At 36.5% G+C, this 25,578-nt stretch overlaps 1 protein-coding gene across 6 annotated transcripts in view; it reads left to right on the top strand.

Moving 5' to 3' along the window:
- LOC131972962 (AP-3 complex subunit beta-2) overlaps positions 1–24,476 on the top strand; it is a 73,492-nt gene extending 49,016 nt beyond the window's left edge. For 2 of the 6 annotated variants that reach the window (XM_059334788.1, XM_059334786.1), the window contains exons 17-27: positions 158–276; positions 10,842–10,956; positions 11,776–11,953; positions 12,045–12,210; positions 13,103–13,190; positions 13,407–13,516; positions 15,292–15,520; positions 16,154–16,238; positions 17,545–17,642; positions 22,227–22,365; positions 23,914–24,473. In XM_059334788.1, coding sequence (XP_059190771.1) covers positions 158–276; positions 10,842–10,956; positions 11,776–11,953; positions 12,045–12,210; positions 13,103–13,190; positions 13,407–13,516; positions 15,292–15,520; positions 16,154–16,238; positions 17,545–17,642; positions 22,227–22,365; positions 23,914–24,064 — 1,478 coding nt within the window. In that variant the 3' untranslated portion in view covers positions 24,065–24,473. Of the gene's footprint in view, positions 1–157; positions 289–6,427; positions 6,488–10,132; positions 10,172–10,841; positions 10,957–11,775; positions 11,954–12,044; positions 12,211–13,102; positions 13,191–13,406; positions 13,517–14,007; positions 14,167–15,291; positions 15,521–16,153; positions 16,239–17,544; positions 17,643–22,226; positions 22,366–23,913 lie in introns of those variants that run through there. The other 4 variants (XM_059334787.1, XM_059334785.1, XM_059334790.1 and 1 more) reach the window with 3 other exon arrangements.
- The last annotated feature ends 1,102 nt before the right edge of the window (positions 24,477–25,578 follow it).

The raw sequence follows: 25,578 nt of genomic DNA, 5'->3' as shown, positions 1-25,578 counted from the left end.
ACGTTTTTAGGTTTTCTTCAGCATCAAAATAATCCAGTGATGCTTGTCTGCACATCCTGCAAAAAAAGTGACATCTAACAGCTGATTCTGCAGACTTTCTATGGTGCCAGTTGCCAAAATGTGGATTCTGGACTCTTTTTTTCTGGTGTTTCTGTAGATCGAGACCACTTCCAGTTGGGTTCTTTGTCCCACCTGCTGAATGCGAAGGCCGGCGGCTACCAGGAGCTGCCCGACTGGCCCGAAGCCGCCCCCGACCCCTCCGTGCGCAACGTGGAGGTGAAGGATTCTGTGCGTGCAGTGGGAACAGTAACATTCAGAGACACGGGGGCCCTCGGGGCTCTCCGGGGGCCCCGTAAGGTGGAGGGGAGCGAGGGCTGCTCCTGCCCCAGAGCGGTGCCTCAGAGGGGCCGGACAGAGTCACCAGGGCCTCACGGCCAATATAACATGAACTCCAATATAACATTAACTCCTCTTCCACCATCCCTCATCCACTTACAGCTCATTCACATCTGTGACATCTGTTTACTAATGATGCTGCTTAAAGGGAAAATTCGCCTCCTTGTTAGTGTTCAGTTTTAGCTACATTGACGAAAACGCAGAGTTTTCCTGCTCACGGAGCTGTTAAATATGCTAAATATAAAGCTCTCTTAACTTTTTTTTTATATAAATACAGTCATTGAAAAAAATATTAGACCATTTTTACAATTAAATATAATGAAAATAAATGATAATAACCAAAATGTCTAGATATCAGCCCAATATAAGCACCTTGTTTGTCCACTGACAGACTTTTCTGTTAGAAAATGAAAATTTTTTACTAAATCTGAATACAAAAATAAAAATGTTGAAGTCTAGGTGTTTATTCTAGCTCAGCAGCTCATCAAAAAACATACTTTTTGTGTAGAAAATTGTTGGTGTTTTAAATATATTCCAATAATATTAGATATAAACAGAAAGTTTGTTTGTATACAGTCATGGAAAAAATGATCAGACTACCCTTGTTTTCTCTAATTTCTAGTTAATTTTAATGTCTGGTAGATTAAAGGTACATTTGTTAGGACAAATGTAATGATAACATCAAAAATAGCTGATAAGACTTTAATTTAAGAGCTGATATCTAGACATTTTGGTTTTATTGATAATGATTTTGGTTATTATGAAGAAAACCATGTAAAATGTCTAGATATCAGCTCTTAAATTAAACTCTTATCAGCTATTGTTGTTGTTATCATTATATTTGTCCAAACAAATGAACCTTTAGTTCTACCAGGTATTAAAATGAACAAGAAAATGAAGAAAAGAAGGGTGGTCTAATAATAATTTTTTCCATGACTGTATTTTTATACCTTTACAGAAAAATGCACCGAACTTAAAATACCATTTTAACTCATCGATAAACGGACTGGATAGAAACAAAATAAAAACCACCAAAACCGTCTTTAGGCGTGTTTCCAAAAAGTACTTTGAGTACTTTTTGGAAAGCAGCTGAGTGTTTTGGCTCCGCCCACTAGTGTTTTGGCTCCGCCCACTAACAGAATTACCAAAAAAGACACAAAATGATAGAAGAAAACTAAAATACTTAAAAAAGAAACAAAATTGCCGAAAAAGACAAAGAATTACCAAAAAAATGACACTAAATTACTAAAAAAGGCACAAAATTATTTAAAAAAGACACAGAATTACCAAAAAAGACACAAAATGGCCCAAAAAAGAAACAAAAGACACAAAATGACCAAAAAAAGGAAACAAAATGTCCAAAAAAAGTCACAAATTGACTACAAAATTATCAAAAAAAGACACATAATGACCAAAAAAGACACAAAATGACAAAAAAAAACACAAAATGACCAAAAAAAGACATTAAATGACCAAAGAAGACAGAGCTGACTTCCAAAAATTATTTGGCGACCCCCAGAAATCATCTCGCGACCCCAATTGGGGTCCCGACCCCAAGGTTGAGAATGGCTGCCAACAACCACCAACTCTGGTTTGGTTGAAACAAATCCTTCCCTCACAGAGAGAGACGTGAAATGTGTTTTCTGCGGCTGCTCGTTAATCAGCTGTTCTCTGACTCGTCGCAGCTTTCTCCTTCTTCAAAGGCAGAATATTAAATTAGCAAAAATCTGATGATAAAAGTGGCCCAAACCTTCAGCCTGCTGCTCTTTGTTGTCTTTTCCTTCTGGATGCCTTACACGGCTCTAACTAGAAGGAATGGAGCCGCTCTGTGTCAACTAACTGCCCTCAGTTCATTACAGCAGAATAATTCTGTTCGTGTTGGCATGTGGAGCAGTTTGAACAAAGACAGCAGCAGTCTGTGTTTGTTCTCAGCGGTTCCCCGTCGGCCTCCCCGCTGCAGCTGCAGCCTCGGCCTCTTTTCGGCCGAGAAACACTGTGAAATGTTCACTGTAAGTGCTTTTATGGAGCCATTTTACTGTTGGAGAAGTAGTTTCCAAAACGAGCGAATCAGAGAATCAGGAGCAGCAGTGTTCCTGAAGCAGCAGCTGTAGTTCTTCTTTATGGTCTTTGACGTATGTAAAGTTGCTGCGTCGTCTCTGTTTTCAGTGGAGATCAGCACTGTGAACCGGCTCGCTGTATTTGAATTTGCAAACATTCGCTCCAGAGTAACGCACCAGACTCACAAAACTCAGATCAAACTGACAAACTAGGAGGAGCTGAGCAAAGATGGATCACATCACATCTTTGCGTTTCTTTGCTAGAATCGGTGGATCTCCTCCGTCTTTCATTCCATAGACCAGGGGTCTCAAACTCAAATTACCTGGGGGCCGCTGGAGGCAGTATCAAAATTACAAAAAAAGACACAAAATGACTGAAAAACCACTAAGTTACTTAAAAAAGACACAAAATGACCCAAAAAAGACACAAAATTACACAAAAAAGGCACAAAATTACCAAAAAAGACACAAAATTACAAAAAAAAGACACAAAATGACTGAAAAACCACTAACTTACTTAAAAAAGACACAAAATGACACAAAAAAGACACAAAATGACCAAAAAATACATAGAATTATTAAAAAAGACAAAATTATTTAAAAAAGACACAAAATTACTAAAAAAAAACACAGAATTACCAAAAAAAGACACAGAATTACCAAAAAAAGACACCGAATTATTTAAAAAATACACAAAATTATTTAAAAAAGACACAAAATTACTTAAAAAAGACACAAAATTACTTTAAAAAATACACAAAATTATTTAAAAAAGACACAAAATTACTTAAAAAAGACACAAAATGACACAAAAAAGACACAAAATGACCAAAAAATACATAGAATTGTTAAAAAAGACAAAATTATTTAAAAAAGACACAAAATTACTAAAAAAAGACACAGAATTACCAAAAAAAGACACAGAATTATTTAAAAAATACACAAAATTATTTAAAAAAGACACAATTATTTTAAAAAGACACAAAATTACTTAAAAAAAAGACACAAAATTACTTAAAAAAAAGACACAAAATTACCCAAAAAAAGACAGAATTATTACAAAAAAAAGACACAAAATTATTTTAAAAAGACAAAATTACTTAAAAAAAAGACACAAAATGATTTTAAAAAAGATGCAAAATTACCAAAAATAGTAATTAAAGGGACCTTCTACACACAACACGGTAAAGTGCCATTCATATAAAACTCACATTAAACTTTCATATCAAGGTGGGGGCCACAAAATATCGTCACAAGGGCCGCAATTGGCCCGCGGGCCGCAAGTTTGAGACCCCTGCTATAGACCTAACTCACAGATAGAGATGAGGCTGAAAATGTGCAAATTTTCCCTTTAAGAACTCCCCTTCATGGAGCAGAATGAGTCACACAGGAGAAAAGAGGATTACAGCTTCTATTTAAAAACTTCTGATTCACTTTAGAAACACTCTCGCCCTCTCTGCTGCACCTGCTCCTGTTCGGCAGCAGCTCTCTCGTCCCGTCCGGGTGATTTCTCACCCATGTTTGAGCCAATAGCACATGCGATACAGAAGGGAACAGATTCACTCTAAATCAGGATCAACAGCAGGAAAAAAAACTCCTGTAGTCAACGATAATATCAGTATTTCTCTACTGATGCAAAGAAATTGGTTTATTCCAGATTTCTAAGGTTTAGACACAAACGGAAATCTGCAACTGTTTTCCTCGCAGATTTGCCACTTTTTTCTCATAAATCTGCGTCTTTTTTCTCGTAAATTTGCCAGTTTTTTTTCTCATAAATTTGCGTCTTTTTTCTCTTAAATTTACCACTTTAAATCTCTTAAATCTGCATATTTTTTCTTGTAAATTTGCCACTTTAAATTTTGTAAATCTGCAGCTTTTTTTCTTGCAGATTTGCCACTTTTTTTGTCATAAATCTGCGTCTTTTTCTCGTAAATTTGCCACTTTAAATCTCTTAAATCTGCAACTTTTTTCTCACAGATTTGCTACTTTTTTCCTCACAGATTTGCTACTTTTTTCTCATAAATCTGCGTTTTCTTCTCGTAAATTTGCCACTTTTTTTCTCATAAATCTGCGTTTTTTTTCTCGTAAATCTGCCACTTTAAATCTCTTAAATCTGCAACTTTTTTCTCGCAGATTTGCCACAAGTTTTAGTCTTCAGTACATCAGCTGTAGCTTTAATTCAGAGTCCCTCCTCTTCTTCTCCATCCCATTCACTCCATGTGCCATCGGTTCATAACCAACTATGTGATTTAAATGAAGACATGAAATCAAAACTTGAGCGTCTTTTTTTGCCAAAATCAAGACTCATACATTTGATTTGAAGCTTCAGGAATGACCTCAAGGCTTGATTTTGTCTTCATATTTGTAAATTATTGTGATTATAGTGATGTTTTTTCCCCTCACAGCTCATTGTTTCATCCCCGGCGTCATTTCCTCATGATGCAGATTTCAGGATGAGGCCACGGTGCTTTTAGCTTGGTTTTTAATATGACAGCCAGGAGTTAGAAAAGTAAATAGTTGCATTACTGTTGACCATTTTCTAAAGCATTTAAATTAGATTCCTGATCCTTTCAGGCAGATATTTGTGTCTTCTGATCACAGTTTGTTTTGTGTATTTCTGTGAGAGCTGGTTCTGTTTTTAGACCTCAAAGAAGCTCCGACATCTGATTGATTTTTCCACATAAACTGCAACTAGATTTGCAAATGCCAAACCCCAGTTTCACCTCTGTTACTGTGGTCTGGCAGGGATCAGATTACATTATCTTCTGATGTGAAACGATGACAGCTCACACACCAACATGAACCCTCTCTGCACCTGAGGAGAGACTCGTGTGTGTGTTTTTAGTCTTTGATTTCAGTTTTTAAACCGGACAAACACAGCAGCTGTTCAGTAAATAGCAAACCTAAATGAAATACATTTTAGGCCATGCAATTGCAAAATCTTGTCACATTTTATCATGTAGTTATGTAGTTTAAAAAGATGACGGAGAAGCTTTCCACACAGTAGAAACCACAGAAGTTTCAATTTTCAATTTAAAAAAACAAACCTTAAGATTCAAGATTTCCTTTTATTATCAGTGTATTAAAAAATATACAGCGAAATTTACGTGTGCTTCTCATATAAAAATGCTTAAAACCATAAAAAGACATGCAGACATTACGCACATGTAATAAATAGTCTGAAAGATAATTAATAGTTTAAAAGATAAAGTGGCGAACACTATTTTTCCAATTTCTTCTCTCATTAATCTGCGTGTTATTTGTCGCAAAAATGTACCACTTTTAATCTCGTAAATCTGCAACTTTTTTTCTCACAGATTTGCCACTTTTTTATCATAAATCTGTCTTTTTTCTCGTAAATTTGCCACTTTAAATCTCGTGAATCTGCAACTTTTTAATCGCAGATTTGCCTTTTTTTTCTCATAAATCTGCATATTTTTTCTTGTAAATTTGCCACTTTATATCTCGTAAATCTGCAACTTTTTTCTCACAGATTTGCCACTTTTTTCTCACAAATCTGCATATTTTTTCTCGTAAATTTGCCACTTTAAATCTTGTAAATCTGCAACTTTTTTCTCGTAAATTTCCCACTTTAAATCTTGTAAATCTGCAGTTTTTTTTCTTGTAGATTTGCCACTTTTTTCCCCGAAATGTTACCCCCCCACCCGAATCAATATATATATATATTTTTCCATACTTGGCCCTAATATAGGTCATAGGCAGTGGATGCAAATGATGTGTTATTGTCCATTTAGGGTGCATATTCCAGTGGGGAAAACACTGTTCTTTAGTCTGTTTATCCGTGACTTGAGTGACCTGTAGCGTTTCCCTGAAGGCAGAAGGGCAAACAGGTGGTCTCTGATTTTAAAATTCTCTCAAAAGTATGTTTTGAAAATGGTCAACAGTGATGTATGATAAATAAAAACACTCCTCACAGCTTCTGCTCTCCCTCTGCACACTCTGCGCCTCCACAGACTGAGGAGGTGATCAGCACCAGCGAGGGGCGGATCGGCCTGCTGGGAGACTGGAGAGAGGTGCTCCTGGGTGCTGAGTGCTGTTTGTTCTCTCTTTCCTCCTGAAGTCTCACTCTGCTGCAAGATTTAGCTGAATCAGAGCAGATTAATGTTTAGAGAAGATTAAATAGAAGATACGCAAATATTACAGGAGCATCTAAATAAATGAGAATATCGCAGAAAAGTTTATTTATGTCAGTGATTCAATTCAAAAAGGGGAAATAACGCATTTTTTACAGTCATGGAAAAAATTATGGTAACGTTTTATATTAAGGTCCTTGTAATAACCATTAATTAACAAGTAATAAGGCCCTTGTAAGTCCTTACAAGATGCTTATTAACATTATTGTGTGTTTATAAGCTTATATAAGTGTTAATAATGGCATTACAAACACCCATGACCCACCCATTATGTCTTTGCCATGCCTTTATTAATCTTATTTTGTTTGCTTATTGATATTAAAATATACTTTATTGCTCATCTATTATAAGTTAACTATAAGTTAACTATGCCTTATTACTTGTTAATTAATGGTTATTAAGGACCTTATTATAAAGCGTTACCAAAATTATTAGACCACTTTTGTTGTTCATTTTAATGGTGGTACAGCTAAAGGTTCATTTGTTTGGACAAATATAATAATAACAACAAAAAATGCTGATGAGAGTTTAATTAAAGAGCTGATATCTAGACATTTCCCATGGTTTTCTTGATACTGATTTTTGTTATTATCAAGAAAACCATTGGAAAATGTTTAGATATCAGCTCTTTAATTGAACTCTTATGAGCTATTTTTGTTTGTTATCATTATATTTGTCCACACACATGTACCTTTAGTTGTACCAGGCATTAAAATGAACAAGATATTGAAAAAATATAAGGGTGGTCTAATCATTTTTTCCATGACTGTAGAAAAGTAGCTTGAACAAACACAATATAAAAAAAATGGGAACCCTCCCTTTAATATATTTCATTATTCTGACCTCTTTCTGGACTTCTCTTCCATGTTGACTTCAGAAGTTGACACTGAAAACTGAAGTTGATGAAAGACTCTTCAGTTAAGAGTCGACTTTCTCACTTTTTTACACTTATTTTTGTAGCCAACAAGGACAAAAAGTCCTACAAGTGTTGAGAATAATTTAAAGTCTTCAGTTTGGATGAAACAGTGATGGTCCTGATGGTTTTATCACAGCTCTTGGACCTTGAGTGGAGGTTGTTTATATCAGCTGTTTCTTCTTCTTCTTGCACCTTCCTGGCCTCACGTGAAATGTGTGACACGTTTGTGGAGTGTCACAGATGTTGTTGCTGTGTGTTTGTGAGTGCTGTGGTTCTTCAGCTTCTCCTGCTGCTCCACTTCGTCATTTCGCTCATTTTAATCCAACATCACTCTGATGAACACTAAATGCATTGTCGTATATATTTGCCTGACGTATTCGTAAGTAGTGAATGTTAATGTTGACTTTTTTTAAATTTCTTTTAATATATTTTTTAAGTATTTACAGTATGATGAAGTTATATTGGAGTGTGCCAGGAAAAAAAGGCTGAAATTTTTGAGCTGCCGGTTGCACAAAACACCTTCAATTTCCTCCTTAAGTCTCCTTAACTTCTCTAGATTTGATTAAATTAAAGTATAATTGAGTGCACTTGTAAGACCACACTATATACTATCCACCTTCCTATTTATTCTTCTGTTTCTTCCATGTTTTTTTTCGGTCGACTACTCCTCCCAGAGTTTTGGTCTCACATACACTAAAAAGGTATCAAATCAAACATGACAAGTGAGCTATGACTTTTCTAAGGGTTTCTGCAAACGGTTTTCAAATTATTCTGCAAAAACACGCCAAAAAATCCCCCCAATGTTACCCTATGGAGAGGCTAGAGTGGATGACGTCATAGCTGGAGTGGAGAGGCAGAGAAAAATTTGTCAAAAAATACATTTGGAAACTGCACTCGAAGCCTCAGATACCACTCTACAGAAATAATTTATACATAGAAACATAGGGAAATTCGTCTTCTCACTCATATGATGCGCCACCAACACGCACCAACAACCTCATAGACCGCCATGGTAAAAAGGTGGGAAAATTTCTGGAGGAAAGCAGAGGTACCAGTTTCTTCGGATCGCTCTAAAAAAAACAATTTCTTAATTTTTCTTAACAAAACACATATGTAGACGTTCAGGAAGAACTGGCTGCCACCTGGCCCTGGTTATATCATTACTCTGCAGCTATTAATACTGTGATAAAACAAACATTTACATGTTTCACTAGAGTTCATGCAGTTTGTTCACAGAAGGAAAAGTTCACATGTTAAACTACACAATGTTAGCTTTTACTTTCAGGATATGCTACATAACACAGGGATTTATGTCAACGTCACAGTATCCTCCTACTTTCTGCTATGTCTTGATTTTGTAACATATAATCTTAAGAAGATTTTAAAGTTTATTTCATGCGCGAAAGGTTGCACATTCAACTCTTTTGCATGGTAGTAAAATGCTAAGTGGAGGCTGCGGTCTTATTCTGGTTTTTATTTTAAAAGAAGAACAACGTTTGGCTTTACACTCCTTTATAACCACCCAAAAGGATGTTTTGGCCTTGCTTCCAACAGGATTTGGCAAAAGCCTAATCTACCAACTAGCCCCGCTAGTGGCTAAGCTAATGGGGCTGATCTGATTGGCTAAGAGCTACGTACAGACGCTTATGATAGACATTCATAGCGTCCAATAAACGGCTCTGGAGGATCGTAAACCACGCCTCCTCTACGGAGAAATTAATTGGTGGTATCCAGACTAGATCTCATTTGTGATTAGTCTGGTGTTGTTATTTTTTTTATTATCTTTTTTATTTATTTATTTTTAATTCACAATAACAATTTACAATATATACAGTTTTTGCCAGGGGGTTAGAAAAAATAACACAAACAAAATCAAATAAACAGCAATTCCAAAATAAGGGTAAGAAACAGACAAAACAAAAAATAAATAAATACATAAATAAAGAGATAAAGAACATGATGCATGAATCCTCAATCAATAAAGTATCGGTCCAAAACAAAGTCAGTTTTCAGAGCCTTCTTGCTCTTAAGTCCTTTAATAGAAGTGCAGTATTGCTCCAGTTCATGTATTTTTACATGATTAGTCTCAGTTTTTAGTTTCATGACGCATCAACAAACAAGAGGGGGCGGGGCTTATAACCTGTACTGCAGCCTTCCACCAGGGGGCGCTCCAGGTGTTTAGGCCTCACTGGAGGGGGCTGTCATATATTTTTAAACAGTCTGTGGTTTCCTATAAACTATGACCATTTCCATAGAGTCGACTCTCTGCCTCCTCTGAGACTCTTCAGGAAGATTTGAATGTTTTGTTCAACTGACTTTATTTAAAGGAAACCTTAAATCTGAACATCAGGTGTTTTGTGCAGCCGGCCACAGATTTTGTGACTGATGAAATTAGGGGTTCATTTTTGTCTCTGATATCAGAAACTGTTCTCACACGTCTTCTTCTTTTTCTTTTTTTTTTCTTTTTTACCTAGAAACCTTCCTGTGCCTGTTTTTTCTTGCCTTTTTTCTTTAAAAAAAAATATATATATCTATATCTATATCTCTATTTCTCCTTCCTTCTCAATCTCACCTCCATCCCAATCTTTTTTCTTTTCCACATCTGCCAGGTTTTTACGCTGCTTGAAAGAGTCACAACATTAACGAGTGTGAGTCCGTTAGCGGTGGAGAGCCCGCCACCTCCCCGATCCTCCAACCCATGTAGCAGCAAAACCCGAGTGCTTTCTGACCCCCGCCAAGCCAAGCCAAGCCCCGCCCCCTCGCCCTCCTCGCCGCCTCACGTAGTTGCTGTCGTTCCTGTGCTTAGCTCAGCTCAACGCTACCTGAAACTCAGCGCCCTCCTCCTTCGGTTTGACCATTAAAGAAGTGATTCTCTCTGCAGGATGCTTGGTCCTCTCACCGTGTGGGTTTTAAACGGGGCGGGAGGCGACCACGCTCATTATCTGACGCTTCGGTTAATGAGTTTGGTGTCAGAAAGAGGTTTTTCTCTCTGTATGAGTGTGGGAGGACAGTGTGCACTCCTCAGAGACATCACTTCTCCTAATGGACCTGCTCCCTGTACTACAGAAACCATCTCTGCCTCTGGTCATGAAGCCATCACCTGGTGCTGACGTCTTTCTGTCTGTGCATTAAAGTTAAACTCTGACTGTCACATCTGATCAGATCTGACGGCTGGCTTCATTTGGCTGCTTCACGCCCAGGCAGAGGCGTTCATGGCCACGCTACTGTACTCTGCCCACGTCTCTGCTTCTGTCTGCGGGGGTCCACGGCGAGGCGGCGCCGCCGGCTCACTGTCTGACCTCTGACCTCCTCCTACAGGTGCCTGAGTGGACCAAATGCAGCAGCCGGGAGAAGAGGAAGGAGAAGAAGGTGGAGAAGCCGTTCTACTCCGACTCCGAGGGAGAGTCCGGGCCCACCGAGTCAGCAGACAGCGGTAACTTTAACAGGCAGAAATAAATCTGATTAAAAAATAATAAATAAATACATGAAAAAATCCAGAAGAAAAATGAAGTAAAAATAAATACATAAATAACTTACACAAAAAAAAATTAATACATGCATTAAAAATATATTTTAAACTAGTAAAAAAATGCATAAAAAGAAAGACATGTATGAAGGTAATAAGAAAATAATACATAAATTGTTTGGAACGAAAAGGGGGGGATGCATAGGAAAAATGATGATGAAAAGAAATACAGAAATAAGTTTGAATTTATTAATTTAAAAATGAATAGATACATTAAAAATGTATTAGAAATTTAAAAAATAGTCAATTAATATATATATAGATTTATATATATAAATATATATATATATATATATATATATATATATATATACATATATATTAAACAAGTATATACATAGGAGAATTAATTCGAAAAAAAAAAAATTTAATTAAAAAGAAATATCAATTTATAAAGCCCACATTTATTTACGTATAATTGTAGTCTTTAAATTTTATTCAGAAAAGTTTCATTTTTTCAAAGGCTCGGGAATGTTTTAAACCTTGTGCATCAAAAGTGCCACTGTGGCGTTAATAACACAAGGGATCATTAAAAAATAATCTAGAAAATCAAGAAAAAAATTTAATAATAAATGACTTCACAGACCAAGAAATTGCCTCAGATTTGACTTTGACACTTTAAGTTTGATCTGGATTCTTTTAAATGAAGAATGATATTAAACTCTTGTTTATATGCTGTATATATATGTAATACTTTAATAACTGACCTGAGCTCCTCCCCCTCAGAGTCGGACTCGGCCAGCGGCCTGGAGAGCGCCAGCGCCAGCGAGGAGAGCGGCTCGGGATCAGAGAGCGAAGAGAGCGAGGAGAGCTCCGAGTCTGAGGAGGAGGAGGAGGAAGAGGAGGAGAAGGACAAGAAGAAGAAAAAGAAAGAGTTAAAGAAACCGGTGCAAGAAAGTGAAAGGTAGAACGTACTTCTGTTTTTCTAACTACGGCTTCTGTTGAGTTTAAAGTTCTGAATCTGCAGTTCTGAATCTTTGAACGTTCCTCTCCAGCGAGCAGAGCAGTGAAGAAGAGGAGAGGAAGCACGAGAGGAAGAGCAAACAACGGAAGAGCGACTCGGAGTCCGAGTCCGAGGAGGAGGAGGAGAGCGAGTCTGAGAGCAGCCAGTCAGAGTCCGAGGACTCGGAGTCCGAGGCCGAGGTCAAGAAGAAAAAAAAGGTAAAAACACCCGAAACATTTTAAATCCAGGTGGAGTGAGTACGGTGGCCCTGAGGGCTCAATGCAGCGCAGATTAGGAAAGAAATAGACAGAAATACATGAAGAAAAGGGTCTTGATGATGAAATAATAGTGAGAGGTTAGTGTGCAGCAGAGGTGTCAAGTAGCGAAGTTCAAATACTTTGTGCAATTTCATTTTCAATATTTATTTTCCACATTTCAATTCCAATGTTTAATATTCTTGAGATGTAAAAAATAATTGCTGTGAAAAAAAGATGTACTCAACGTTACTATTGTTTATCGTAACGGAGTTCATCGCCATGATGGCAAAAATGGACAAAAAGTTGAAAGTGCCAAAAAGACACAAATGTGTAATCTGTAAAAGACTTCATCACTTAAGCAGAGCATGGCACCTTTTGCACATTTTATATTTGCATGTTTACAGAAGCATTGTTTATGTTATTTTAATGTTAATGCAAACAGAAAATCCGTAGTTCTGCTTTTTTATTAGTGGTTGTCAATACAAAATCTGGTGAAATGTGCTTCAATCAGTTCTTTTTTGCACATTTTAACAACACTGTGCTTAAACTGAGTTACTTTCTATATGAAGTGTTCAGACTGTTTGATCTGTTTGATGTTTTCTTAATTTTCAGTGTGTTACAGTAGATAAGTAAGTAAGTAAGTAAGTACATTTTATTTGTAAAGCACTTTTCACAGGAAAAGAAAACCACATGGTGCTTTACAAGGGTATAAAACAACAATATTAAGCATTCTATCTGCATCTAAAATCAAGTCATTTTGTCCCTGACTTTCACAGCAAACTCTTCTGTATTCAGTCACAGTGACATAAAAATGTTCGTCTCGTCACGTCAGCTCTGCTTTCATCTCTGTCAGGCTGCTGAGTCTAAACCTCCGGCTAAGCCCGTCAAGAAGGAGAGCAAGAAAGAGAAGAAAGAAATGTCTCTGCTCGACCTCGACGACTGTGAGTCACATTTCTGCTCCTGAAAGAGAATAAAAAAAAGTTTTATTCAGCGAGACGAAGTCAAGGTTGTTTCAAACCTCGTGATGGTTTCATGGAATCACAGAAACAGCCGCTGACTGTTCTCGTTAGAGACGATGTGATGAATAGATGAATGCAGGTCTAAATATGGGAACGTCCTTGTTGAAAGTGTCTCTCACTCTGCGTCTCTCCTCCCAGTCGAACCCGCTCCGTCTCCTCAGGTCACGCCCGTCAACACCTTCCTGTCCAACAGCCTCGTCACCGACCTGGAGGGCCTGTCTCTGTCTGACGCCGTCCTCTCTCCCGCTGTAAGTCTTCACGTCTCACACCTTCCTGGGCCGGATCGCCACTTTATCACACACATCGTAGAAGAGATGATACCTGGCAGATCAGAGAGTCATTTTAAAATCTCTGCAGGCTTGTAGATACAGAACTATGGGCTGAAATATGTGCCATCAGAAACTGAATTTGAATTACATAATTTGAATTTTTATTGTTAAATTTGAATCATTGCAATTTGAGAAAAAAGTCACAGATTAACTAGATTAAAGTGGCAAATCTATGAGAAAAAAGTCACAGATTTACTAAATTAAAGTGGCAAATCTACGAGAAAAAAGTTGCAGATTTATGAGATTTAAAGTTGCAGATTTACTAGATTAAAGTGGCAAATCTAAGAGAAAAAAGTTGCAGATTTACTAGATTAAAGTGGCAAATCTATGAGAAAAAAGTCACAGATTTACTAAATTAAAGTGGCAAATCTATGAGAAAAAAGTTGCAGATTTACGAGATTTAAAGTGGCAAATCTGCAAGATAAAAGTAGCATATTTATGGGATTAAAAGTGGCAAATTTACGAGAAAAAAGTCACAGATTTACTTGATTAAAGTGGCAAATCTACGAGAAAAATGTTGCAGATGTACTAGATTTAGGTCTCTGTCTGACGCCGTCCTCTCTCCCGCTGTAAGTCTTCATGTCTCACACCTTCCTGGGCCGGATCGCCACTTTATCACACAGATTATAGAAGTGATGATACCTGGCAGCTCAGAGAGTCATTTTAAAATCTTTGCAGGCTTTTAGCTACAGCACACTGCTGCATGTTTGAATTTAAGAGTGACATAAATGTTACAATATTGGATGAGTTATAAGTCAAATTAACTGCATTTTGAGTTTGAAAAGGCATGATTACAGCATGTTGCACTTTGAGTTTAGTGACTTTTACAGTTATAGGATGAATGTTTACAGGGTGAATGTTTACTAGAGAAGTTACATAAAAGACATTAAGATACTAAGATACACTCTATGTTTAGAAAAAAAGGCCTATTTGTACAACAGGGTATTAGGGCCAAATATGAAAAGCAAATAAATATGGACCTGGGGGAGGGGGGTTATATTTCAGGAAAAAAGTTGCACATTTTTTTTAGATTTACTAGATTAAAGTGGCAAATCTATGTGAAAAAAGTTGCAGATTTACGAGATTTAAAGTGCCAAATCTGCAAGATAAAAGTAGCATATTCATGAGATTAAAAGTGGCAATTATGCGAGAAAAAAAGTCACAGATTTACTAGATTAAAGTGGCAAATCTACAAGATAAAAGTCGCAGATTTACGAGATTTAAAGTGGCAAATCTACGAGAAAAAAGTTGCAGATTTACTAGATTAAAGTGGCAAAGCTACGAGAAAAAAGTCGCAGATTTACTAGATTTAAAGTGCCAAATCTGCAAGATAAAAGTAGCATATTTATGAGATTAAAAGTGGCAAATTTGCAAGAAAAAGTGGCAGATTTATGAGAAAAATAGTGGCAAATCTACAAGAAAAAAAGTTGCAGATTTACTAGATTTAAAGTGCCAAATCTGCAAGATAAAAGTAGCATATTTATGAGATTAAAAGTGGCAAATTTGCAAGAAAAAAGTGTCAGAGTTATGAGAAAAAAGTAGCATATTTATGAGGAAAAATAGTTGGAAAAATAGTGTTTTGTACTTGTCAAGGAACCTCAATACAAACATTTTTTGAAACTTGAGCTCAGTGTATAAAATGAGCTCCTCCTCCTTCTCTTCTTCCTCCTCCTCCTCCTGCTCCTCCTCCTCAGACCATCTCTCCGTCCAGCGCTCTGAAGAGCTACGAGCTGCTGCACCGGATCACCGGTGAGGGTTTGTCGGTGGAGTTTTGTTTCAGCCGGCAGCCGTTCAGCCCCGACGCCAACATGGTGGCGGTCCAGATGCAGTTTACTAACAACGCCTCCTCCGACACCAAGAACCTGCACATGGAGGACGTCAAGCTGCAGTCTGGGATGAGGGTCAAAGAGTTCCCCGAGATCGGTGAGGGACGGGGACGTTTGTTTGGTCCAGATTTTATTTCGTTGTTGGTAAAAAACCCACAAACTTCACAGAATGAAACATGTTCGGTGGAGTAAACAATATGCTGATGATGCACTCCTGTTCTTTAAAGATTATTTTCTATATTTCTAGTGTACAAGTTGAAATAATAGAATAAAAAATACAGGTGAAAGAAAGCATAAGAAAAACATGATTTTAGAGTTTAGAGAATTGGATGGGTTTATATAAGATAAGATAAGACTTTATTTATCCTGCAGTGGGGAAATTTAGTCGTCACAGAAAAACTGAAAGCAGTTTTAACAAATTCAGTATTCGTCCGGGGAACATTGAGCATTAATCACTAGAGTGTGTTGGATAATAACTATGAGACCAGTTTATTAAAGTGCTGAGGTATGGTGGCACGTCGCCTATCAAGACTTTATAAATGGATTTATACGTCACCTGATTTCCTTCTTTGAAGCAGAGCTGTTAGACTTAACTTTGAATTATGGCTTAACTTAGATTTTTGTGACTCACAGCTCACACAGGGAGGACATGTTTAATCTCAGATCAGAGTCTGACTGTGTGTGTGTGTGTGTGTGTGTGTGTGTGTGTGTGTGTGTGTGTGTGTTACAGAGCTGCTGCCAGCAGGAGAGTCGGCCACAGCTGTGATGGGCATCGATTTCTGCGACTCGACACAAGCAGCGAACTTCCAGCTGTGGTGAGACGGATTCACTGTTTCAGTGTTAAACAGAACAACAAACAGAAACTGATGCTGTGAAGAATCAAATATAACAATATTACAGATGTACTGCACGGTACTCCTCCTGCTCCTCCTGCTCTGCTCCTGCTCCTCCTCCTCCTGATCCTCATCCTCCTCTTTGTCCTCCTCCTGTCCTCTCCTCCTGCTCCTCCTCCTCCTGCTTCTGCTCCTGCTCCTCCTCCTCCTGATCCATATCCTCCTCTTCATCCTCTTCCTCCTCTCCTCTCCTCCTGTTCCTCCTCTGCTCCTCCTCTCCTCCTGCTCCTCCTCTACAGCCTCCTGCTCCTGCTCTTCCTCCTGTCCTCTCCTCCTGCTCCTACTTCTGCTCCTCCCCATGCTCCTCCTCTTCCTTCTCTTGCTCCTCCACCTGCTTCTGCTTCTGCTCCTCCTCCTCTACCTCCTCCTGGGCCTCCTCCTCTCCTCTCCTCTCCTCCTCCTCCTCATCCTCCCGCTCCTCCTCCTCTCTTCTCCTCCTCCACCTAACCTCCTCCCCCTGCTCCTCTTCCTCTCCTGCTCCTCCTTCTCCTGCTCCTGCTCCTCTCCTCTCCTCTCCTCCTGCTCCTCCTCCTCCTCTCCTCCTCCTGCTCCTCTCCTCTCCTCCTGCTCCTCCTCCTCTCCTCCTGCTCCTCCTCCTCCTTCTCCTGCTCCTCAGCAATCAGCAATCAGAACAACTCAACTTTTCTTTGTGCAGAAAAACAGTTAGAATGACTTAAAAAATCGGAAATCTGAAGAAAAAAAACCTAATTGTAATAAAATAGTTCCTGCAAGTGTTACAAAAAATGCTCCACATGTTTCAGAATTGTGTGTTTTTTATCCTACCAGCTCTGAAGAATCAAACATAACAATATTACAGATGTACTGAACGGTGCGAGGAGGTTTTTCTGAGCTCTAACTGCATTATAAAGCTGAACTGTGAACAAACTTCGATGCTGGTGTTAATATTGACATTTCTTGGATCTAAAGGCTCATAAAGTTTCACTGCAGACTTCAAACAGCCGAGTTCAGCTCTCTGCTGGCTTGAATGGATATAAAATGATTTAATTGTGCGTCTTTCCAAATGTTATCGGACCAAATTTATCAAATTCTGACGCTGTATCCATTTCTCTTTACACATCAAAGCTCTGAGGCGCTCCAGAGATTTTAGTTTCAGCAGCAAAGCTCCGATCACATCAGTTCAGACGTCCCACTGTCCTTTTAGAACATATAAAAGAATAATAATAACATAATATTTCCTTAAACTGCTGTTTTTTCTCTCTATTTTCAGCACTCACACCAGGAAATTCTTCGTGTCGATCCAGCCGCCGGTCGGGGAGCTGATGAGACCCGTCTTCCTCACAGAGAACGAGTATAAAAAGGAGCAAGGTGAGCAGAAAAATCACTCTTTTAAAGAATATAAAAAATACAGTCATGGAAAAAATTATTAGACCACCTTGTTTTATTCAGTTTCTTGTTCATTTTAATGCCTGGTACAACTAAAGGTGCATTTGTTTGGACAAATATAATGAACAAACAAAACAAAAATAGCTGATAAGAGTTTAATTTAAGAGCTGATATCTAGACATTTAACATGGTTTTATTGATAATGATTTTGGTTATGATCAGGAAAACCATGGAAAAAATGTCTAGATATCAGCTCTTATATTAAACTCTTATCAGCTATTTTTGTTGTTATCATTATATTTGTCCAAACAAATGTACCTTTAGTTGTACCAGGCACTAAAATGCATTGAAGAAAACAACAACAAACTGACCAAAAAAGACGTAAAATTACCAAAAAAGACGAAAAAAATTACCAAAAAAGACGTAAAATTACAAAAAAAGACACAAAATTACCAAAAAAGACGTATAATGACCAATAAAAAGACACAAATTGCCAAAAAAATACACAGAATGAACAAAAAAGACGTAAAATGACCCATAAAAAGACACAAAATTACCAAAAAAGACATATAATGACCAATAAAAAGACACAAATTGACAAAAAAAATACAGAGAATGAACAAAAAAGATGTTTAATGACAGAAAAAAGACACAAATTGACCAAATAAAGACACAAAATTACCAAAAAAGACGTATATTGACCAATAAAAAGACACAAAATTACCAAAAAAGACTTAAAATGACCAATAAAAAGACACAAATTGACAAAAAAAATACACAGAATGAACAAAAAAGACGTTTAATGACAAAAAAATACACAAATTGACCAAATAAAGACACAAAATTACCAAAAAAGACGTATATTGACCAATAAAAAGACACAATTGATAATGATTTTTGGTTATCAATAAAACCATGTTAAATGTCTAGATACCAGCTCTTAAATTAAACTCTCATCAGCACACATTAAATGAACAAGAAATGAAAGAAAAAGGGTGGTCTAATAATTTTTTCCATGACTGTATTTGGTCAATAATAATCTTATGGTAAAGGTCAATTTTTCCATAATTTATTTCATGGACAGTTTCAGTGACGTCTGTTATTAGAGGGTTTATTTCTTTTTCTTTGGTATTTTAATCTGCTGTAAATATTTTGATGAGTTTGTTTGAGTAAATCAGACATTTGTCAGGTCCAGAGGGAAAATAAAAACGTTGCTGCATGTTTGTGGGCTCTGGGACAGATCCTGTGTGTTTAAAAACCCTTATCATACATCCTAATTTTATGTTTTCCTTTATTAATTGTTTAATAAAATCCCTTTTTGTGTCACTATCCTTCTAATGCACAACATGGGTCAAAAATGACCCATATCCATTTTTTAGCTAAGTAGTTAGCTTGCTAAGCTAACTACATAGCTAACTACTTAGCCCAGAAGTTAGCTAATTAGTTAGCTTAGCAAGCTACTTAGCCAAGTAGTTAGCTATGTAATAACACAAAAACGTTTTTTCTTCATAAAGTATGAGAATCAAAATGGAAATAATGATCTGTTGTTATCAAAAAAATATTTAAAGAATACTTGGAATATTCAATCATAAAATAAGTTGATATCAAAAGATAGAGCACGGAAACACACAGCAGCATTAAATAACATGGGGAATGTTGTGCATCAAAGGGTTAACCCTTTGAAAAAGGTTTTTGTGTTATTACATAGCTACCTACTTGGCTAAGTAGCTTGCTTAGCTAACTAATTAGCTAACTTCTTGGCTAAGTATTTAGCTAAGTAGTTAGCTTAGCAAGCTAACTACTTAGCTAAAAAATGGATATGGGTCATTTTTGACCCATATTGTGCATTAGAAGGATAGCGACACAAAAAGGGATTCTAATAAACAATTAATAAAGGAAAACATAAAATTAGGATGTATGATAAGGGTTTTTAAAAACCCCAGTCAGGTTTTTTCTGAACAAGATATGAGCAGATAGAGTTTGAGGCGAGCAGCTACAGACTTGAGTCCGCAGCATGTTTGTGTTGTGGTGTTCATCTCCGTCCTGACTAACACTAACGGACTGAGTGACTCTGAACTCCTCCTCTCCGTACTGTCCCCTAGAGAACCTTTACCTGGGTAAGTTAGACGTTTGTTTCTCCAGCCATCTGTGTGCCACCTGCCTCTTAGCTGACCTCACACAGACCCTCCTCCTCCTCCTCCTCCTCCTCTAACTCCTCCGGCTGACTCCCCCCCTCCTCCCCCTCCTCCTGTTGCCTTGGTAACAACACTTACCTGCACCTGGAGGTCTGTAGCTGCAGACAGACTCACCTGTACTAACCTGCTGCTCACGCTGCTGCTGCACAGGAATGACTGGAAATGCTCATCCACTGATCCTGATTCACTCTGAAGCACCGTGTGAACAAACAAACATTCATATTTCTGTCTCCTCAACTTTCTGATGAAAGACCACTGAGCATGCTGGGAACCTGCAGCGCTGCAGGGTCACACAGTCTGTTTTTTTAGATTTAGTTTCTGTGATCTGCAGGTCGAAGGACGTCTTGACTTTAACACTGTGGAGTCTCCAAAAGCTCCAAATAATCCAGACTTGTTGACTCCATCCAGACTAGAAAACAAAGCAGCGTGGAGCCCTACTGTAAATTTACCTCTAAAGTTCTGGCTGTAAACTCCATGAGGCCAGTTTCAGTTTGATGATGATATAACAAGTAAAACTGGAGACAAGCTCAAATAGATTTAGTATCAAATGATAGAACTGGATGGAACCCTCTTATATGTTAGATTTGCAACATTTAAAATTCTTTATTGAGCATGATAGTGTTTTGAAAGTAAAAAAAAAGATTCAAAATCACATTTTATGTTGGACTAAAGGACTAAAAAAGACACAAAATGAGAAGACAGAATGACCATGAACCATGAACCATGAACTTAATAATCCAATCAATTTTTATCACCCATCAAAATCTTATTTATTTTAAGGCCTAAAATTCAGATATGTGGATTTTAGACTTTTAAAGACTTTTAAGGGACCTGCAAAAACCTGACTCACTTAGAAAATTCATAAATGTAATTACTAATTTAGTAATTATGTCAATGAATCTTCTGTCAAGAAACTTATTGTTTGAGCAGTTAAGGCTGACTGATATATAAACATGTTTAAACATCAGAAATCTGACCAGACGTCTCCATGTCTTTTGACCTGCAAATCTACAAAATCTGCACAAAAAGAGAAAACTTTGGTGCAACATTTCCTCCTATTAATCTAACAACAGATTGATGATGTTTATTGCCTTTAATTGACTGACGGAGCTGATTGAGTCTCTGTGTTACTGTGTTCAGTGGGAAGCATCAGAGCATTCTGGTTTAAGTTTCAGCATCATTTTTATCATTCAGTCTCACATCAAAGTCTGTTAGCTGAATATACAGTATAATACAGTCATGGAAAAAATTATTACACCATTGTTTTCGTCAATTTCTTGCTCATTTTAATGCCTGGTACAACTAAAGATACATTTGTTATTTGATAACAACAAAAATAGCTGATAAGAGTTTAATTTAACCCTTTATCAGGCAAAGAACTATATTTGGTAACTTCAGGTAATATTTCGAGAAAAAAGTTGCAAATTTACTAGATTAAAGTGGCAAATCTACAAGAAAAAAAGTCGCAGATTTACGAGAAAAAAGTGGGAAAAAAGCAACTTTTTTCTCCCAGATTCAACACTTTAACCCTTAATATGGCACTCATTGAAATACTTGCAAATTCCAAATTTCAACCCTAGAGAATATTGGAGGATATTACATACTGCCAGAATGTGTAAAAAAAACCACATATGAAATAATATTTTGAGAAAAAAATTTACGAGATTATAGTGGCAAATCTACGAGAAAAAAATGCGTAGATTTATGAGATTTAAAGTGGTGAATCTGGGAGAAAAAAAGTTGCTTTTTTCCCACTTTTTTCTCATAAATCTGCAACTTTTTTTCTAGTAGATTTGCCACTTTAACCTAGTAAATTTGAAACTTTTTTCTCGAAATATTACCTGGAGTTACCAAATATAGGTCTTTGCCTGATAAAGGGTTAAGAGCTGATATCTAAACATTTTCCATGTTTTTCTTGATAAAAACCAAAATCAATATCAAGAAAACCATGTTAAATGTCTAGATATCATCGATTTTTGTTGTTATCATTATATTTATATTTATATTTATCATTATATTTGTCCAAACAAATGTACCTTTAGTTGCACCAGGCATTAAAATAAACAAGAAACTGAAGAAAACAAGGTGGTCTAATAATTTTTCTCCATGACTGTATATATATATGATACTGTATATGTCTGTAGCTGGTAAATAATCTGACTTTATAAATGAAACAGCAGTTTAATGAGTCTCCACACTGAGCAGCACCTGTTTATTCACCGCTGGGATTCATTTACATTTTATTCTTCTGGGAGACAGAAAACATTGATTCAGATCTCTCTCTCTCTCTCTCTCTCTCTCTCTCTCTCTCTCTCTCTCTCTCTCTCTCTCTCTCTCTCTCTCTCTCTCTCTCTCTCTCTCTCTCTCTCAGGTCAGCTGATGGGGATGAATGAGATCTCAGAGAAGTTGACTCTGGACGTGAAGTGCCGGAACGAACACGCCATCGTTCAGAGGGTGACCACGGCGGCCAACCTCAGCAGAGTCCCCTGTGGCTCGGATAAAGAGTGCAGGTCAGCTGGAGGTCCTGGTTATAGTCACACAGCTCAGCTTCACCTTTTAACCAGTAAAGCAGCTTCTGGCGTGTGTTTTTAATCTGTACATTTATCAAAGACCAGTAGTGGAAAGGTTCCTCAGTAAAAGAAGGGATATGACTTTAAGTCTTAATTAAATCTTATGAATGTATTAGTATCAAATTAAATGTAACATACCAAAAGTAAAGCTTTTCATTATTATTCAGAAAGAAAAGAAAGAAAGAAAGAAAGAAAGAAAGAAAGAAAGAAAGAAAGAAAGAAATTAATAAATACAGTAGTGGAAAAAGTACATCAGTAAAAGTAGAGATTTGACTTTAAATCTTAATTAAAACTTATTAAGTATGAATGTTTTATCACCAAAATAAATGTAACACAACGAAAGTAAAAATATTCATTTTGCAGAAAGGCCCATTTCAATAAATTAATAAATTCAATAGTAATAAATTAAATTCCATTATAGGAATTACTACGTATAATAATAATGAAATAAAAATTATTTTATATATATATATATATATTTATATATATATATATATTTATATATATATTTTTTTGTTTGTTTTATTTTTTTTTTTTCCCTGCATAATTTTTAATGTTTGTTGACATTTTTTTCCCTTCACGTTTTAGCTTGTGTCATGCGTTTTAAATATGTACATTTATCAAAGATAAGTAGTGGGAAAAGTACTTCAGTAAAAGTAGCGATATGACTTTAAATCCTAATTAAAAATAAATTCAATTAACTTCCATTGTAGGAAGTATTATTATTATTATTATTATATTATTATTATTAATAATAATAATAATAATAATAATAATAACAATATAAATTAAAAAATATGTTGTATTATAAATCAGAGTCTGCAAAGTACATTAATAAAATAAACATTAAAAGAAATGAATAAAATAATACATATATGTGGAAATATAAGGAAAATAGAATAGAATAATTCTAGGCATTTTAATTTATTTCAAAGTGTATTCCTTTATATTTAAATTTATATATGTAAGATATATATGCATTTTTTCAAATAAATGTTTTCTTTTTTGTACATAATTTTCAATTTTCTTAAAATCATTTATTTTTTTCCTTTATTTTTTCTTATTAATTTCCCTATTGCTTTTGCTATATATTTGCTAGATAAATAAATAATTTTCTTCTTTATTCTTAAATTTATAACTCTTCATATTTCCACATTTATTTTCTTATTCTTTCACAGATTTATTATTTTTTATATGAAAATAATTGTTATACAATAACAATAAACACACAGTATTTCCCTCTAAAATGCAGTGATTCAAGTTTAAAGAAGCAGAAAGATATTTTCCCCCTCTGGGTGTTTAGTTTTATTTATTTTTAAATAGATTTTTGTGGTTAATTATTATTATTATTATTGTTGTTGATGAAGCTGCTGACCTCCTGTGTCCCTCCTTTATTCTGCTGCTCGCTCTTTGTTTCTGATCTTTGCTGCTGTGACTCAGTCCTCCTGTCCCTCCTCCTGTCCCTCCTCTTCACCGTCCCGTCCACAGGTTCGCCGGCAGGACGGTGACCAGCGGCAGCCTGGTGTTGGTCACCGTGGCGACCAAAGAGGAGGGCGGCGCCCAGCTGACGGTGAACTGTGAGAAGATGGTGATCGGCACCATGCTGGTGAAGGACATCCTGCTGGCCCTGACGCAGTGACCTGGGACGCTCCACCGCCCCGTAGCACCTCCTCCTCCTCCTCCTGCTCCTCCTCCTCCTGCTCCTCCTCCGCCAGCGCCGCCAGTTTGTTGTTCTGTTAAAGAGCCTCCACCTTTAGACGTCACTCACTGAACGCCACCTCTGTACGTGATGTTTACGACAATCAGACACGACCTGATATGAACCCCTCGCTCCGGTTAAACTCTCTAAAACAGCTTTTCTTCATTTTCCCTCAGCAACAAAATGGATTTATTCGGAAAAAAAAAGAAAGAGATTTGTGCATCTTTTACTCATTAACCCATTATCGGGCGAAGAACCGTATTTGGTAACTTCAGCGGATATCCAAAATAAAAAATAAAAATATTTTGAGAAAAAAGTTGCAAATTGACTAGATTAAAGTGGCAGATCTACAGGAAAAAAAAGTCGCAGATTTAAGAGATTTAAAGTAGCAAATCTGCGTGGAAAAAAGTCACAGATTTATGAGAAAGACATGGGAGAAAAAGCAACTTTTCACGCAGATTTGCCACTTTAAATCTCGTAAATCTGCAACTTTTTTCGCACAGATTTGCCACCTTAATCTAGTCAATTTGCAATTTATTTCTCGACCCCATTTTGATATCCACTGAAGTTACCAAATAAAGTTCTTGGCCTGATAAAGGGTTAAATCAAATGAAAAGCATCTTGTGACATCTGAAGAAAGAAAGAAAAAATCTTAAAAATTACTGAAACAAATTTGCTTAATATTAGCCACCAAATTCCAGGGCTTAATAAACAATAAATAATTTAAAATTAAGTATTTCACTATAATTGTATCTTATATGAATACACATGACAAATAAAAAATGAATAAAACTGAACTCAAAATGATTTTTCTTTCCTTACATTTAATTACAGAATAATTCATTTGACACAAATTTACCCTAGAATTTCAGGAAGAAATTCTGAAAAATGACTGAAACAAATCTTTAAACTGGTCAAAGCACCGACTGACAAGATGTCAAAGACCTTAATGAGAATAAAAATATATAAAATAAAATATATAACCCAAAATATGAACATCTGTAATGAGAACAACTCTGAGATGCAGCTCTTTCTTTAAACCTACTATCTAAAAACGATCCAATTTCACCTTCAAAACTCAGTTAATTCTCTTTAGAAATAAGATTTTCTTATCATTTAATTTCCAGCAGATGTCCAAATCTGTCGCAGCAGTTTTAGCTTGTTGAGTTTGTAGTAATCAGACTTTAAGATGTAGATAATAATAATAATAATAATAATAATAAGTGATAGATTTAACACTCCCTCCGATAAACCACGGCTGTAGAATCAGTTATTTGAAGTCATTACTTGAATGTAGCATGAAGGCTCGACTGAGACAACAACTACCTATAACTGAATCATTCCACTTGGGCACAATAAACTTTATGAACTGATAACTCGACTCGACTCGACTCGACTCGAAGGATCTTCATCTTCAAACGGCGACTTTAAGCTTCTGCCTCCCGTCATCGTCA

Source organism: Centropristis striata, chromosome 6 (assembly GCF_030273125.1).
Source record: "Centropristis striata isolate RG_2023a ecotype Rhode Island chromosome 6, C.striata_1.0, whole genome shotgun sequence".
In the NCBI taxonomy this organism is placed as follows: Eukaryota; Metazoa; Chordata; class Actinopteri; order Perciformes; family Serranidae; genus Centropristis; species Centropristis striata.
The sequence above is the reverse complement of the archived record's forward strand: the minus strand, read 5'-3'. Positions and strand labels throughout refer to the sequence as shown.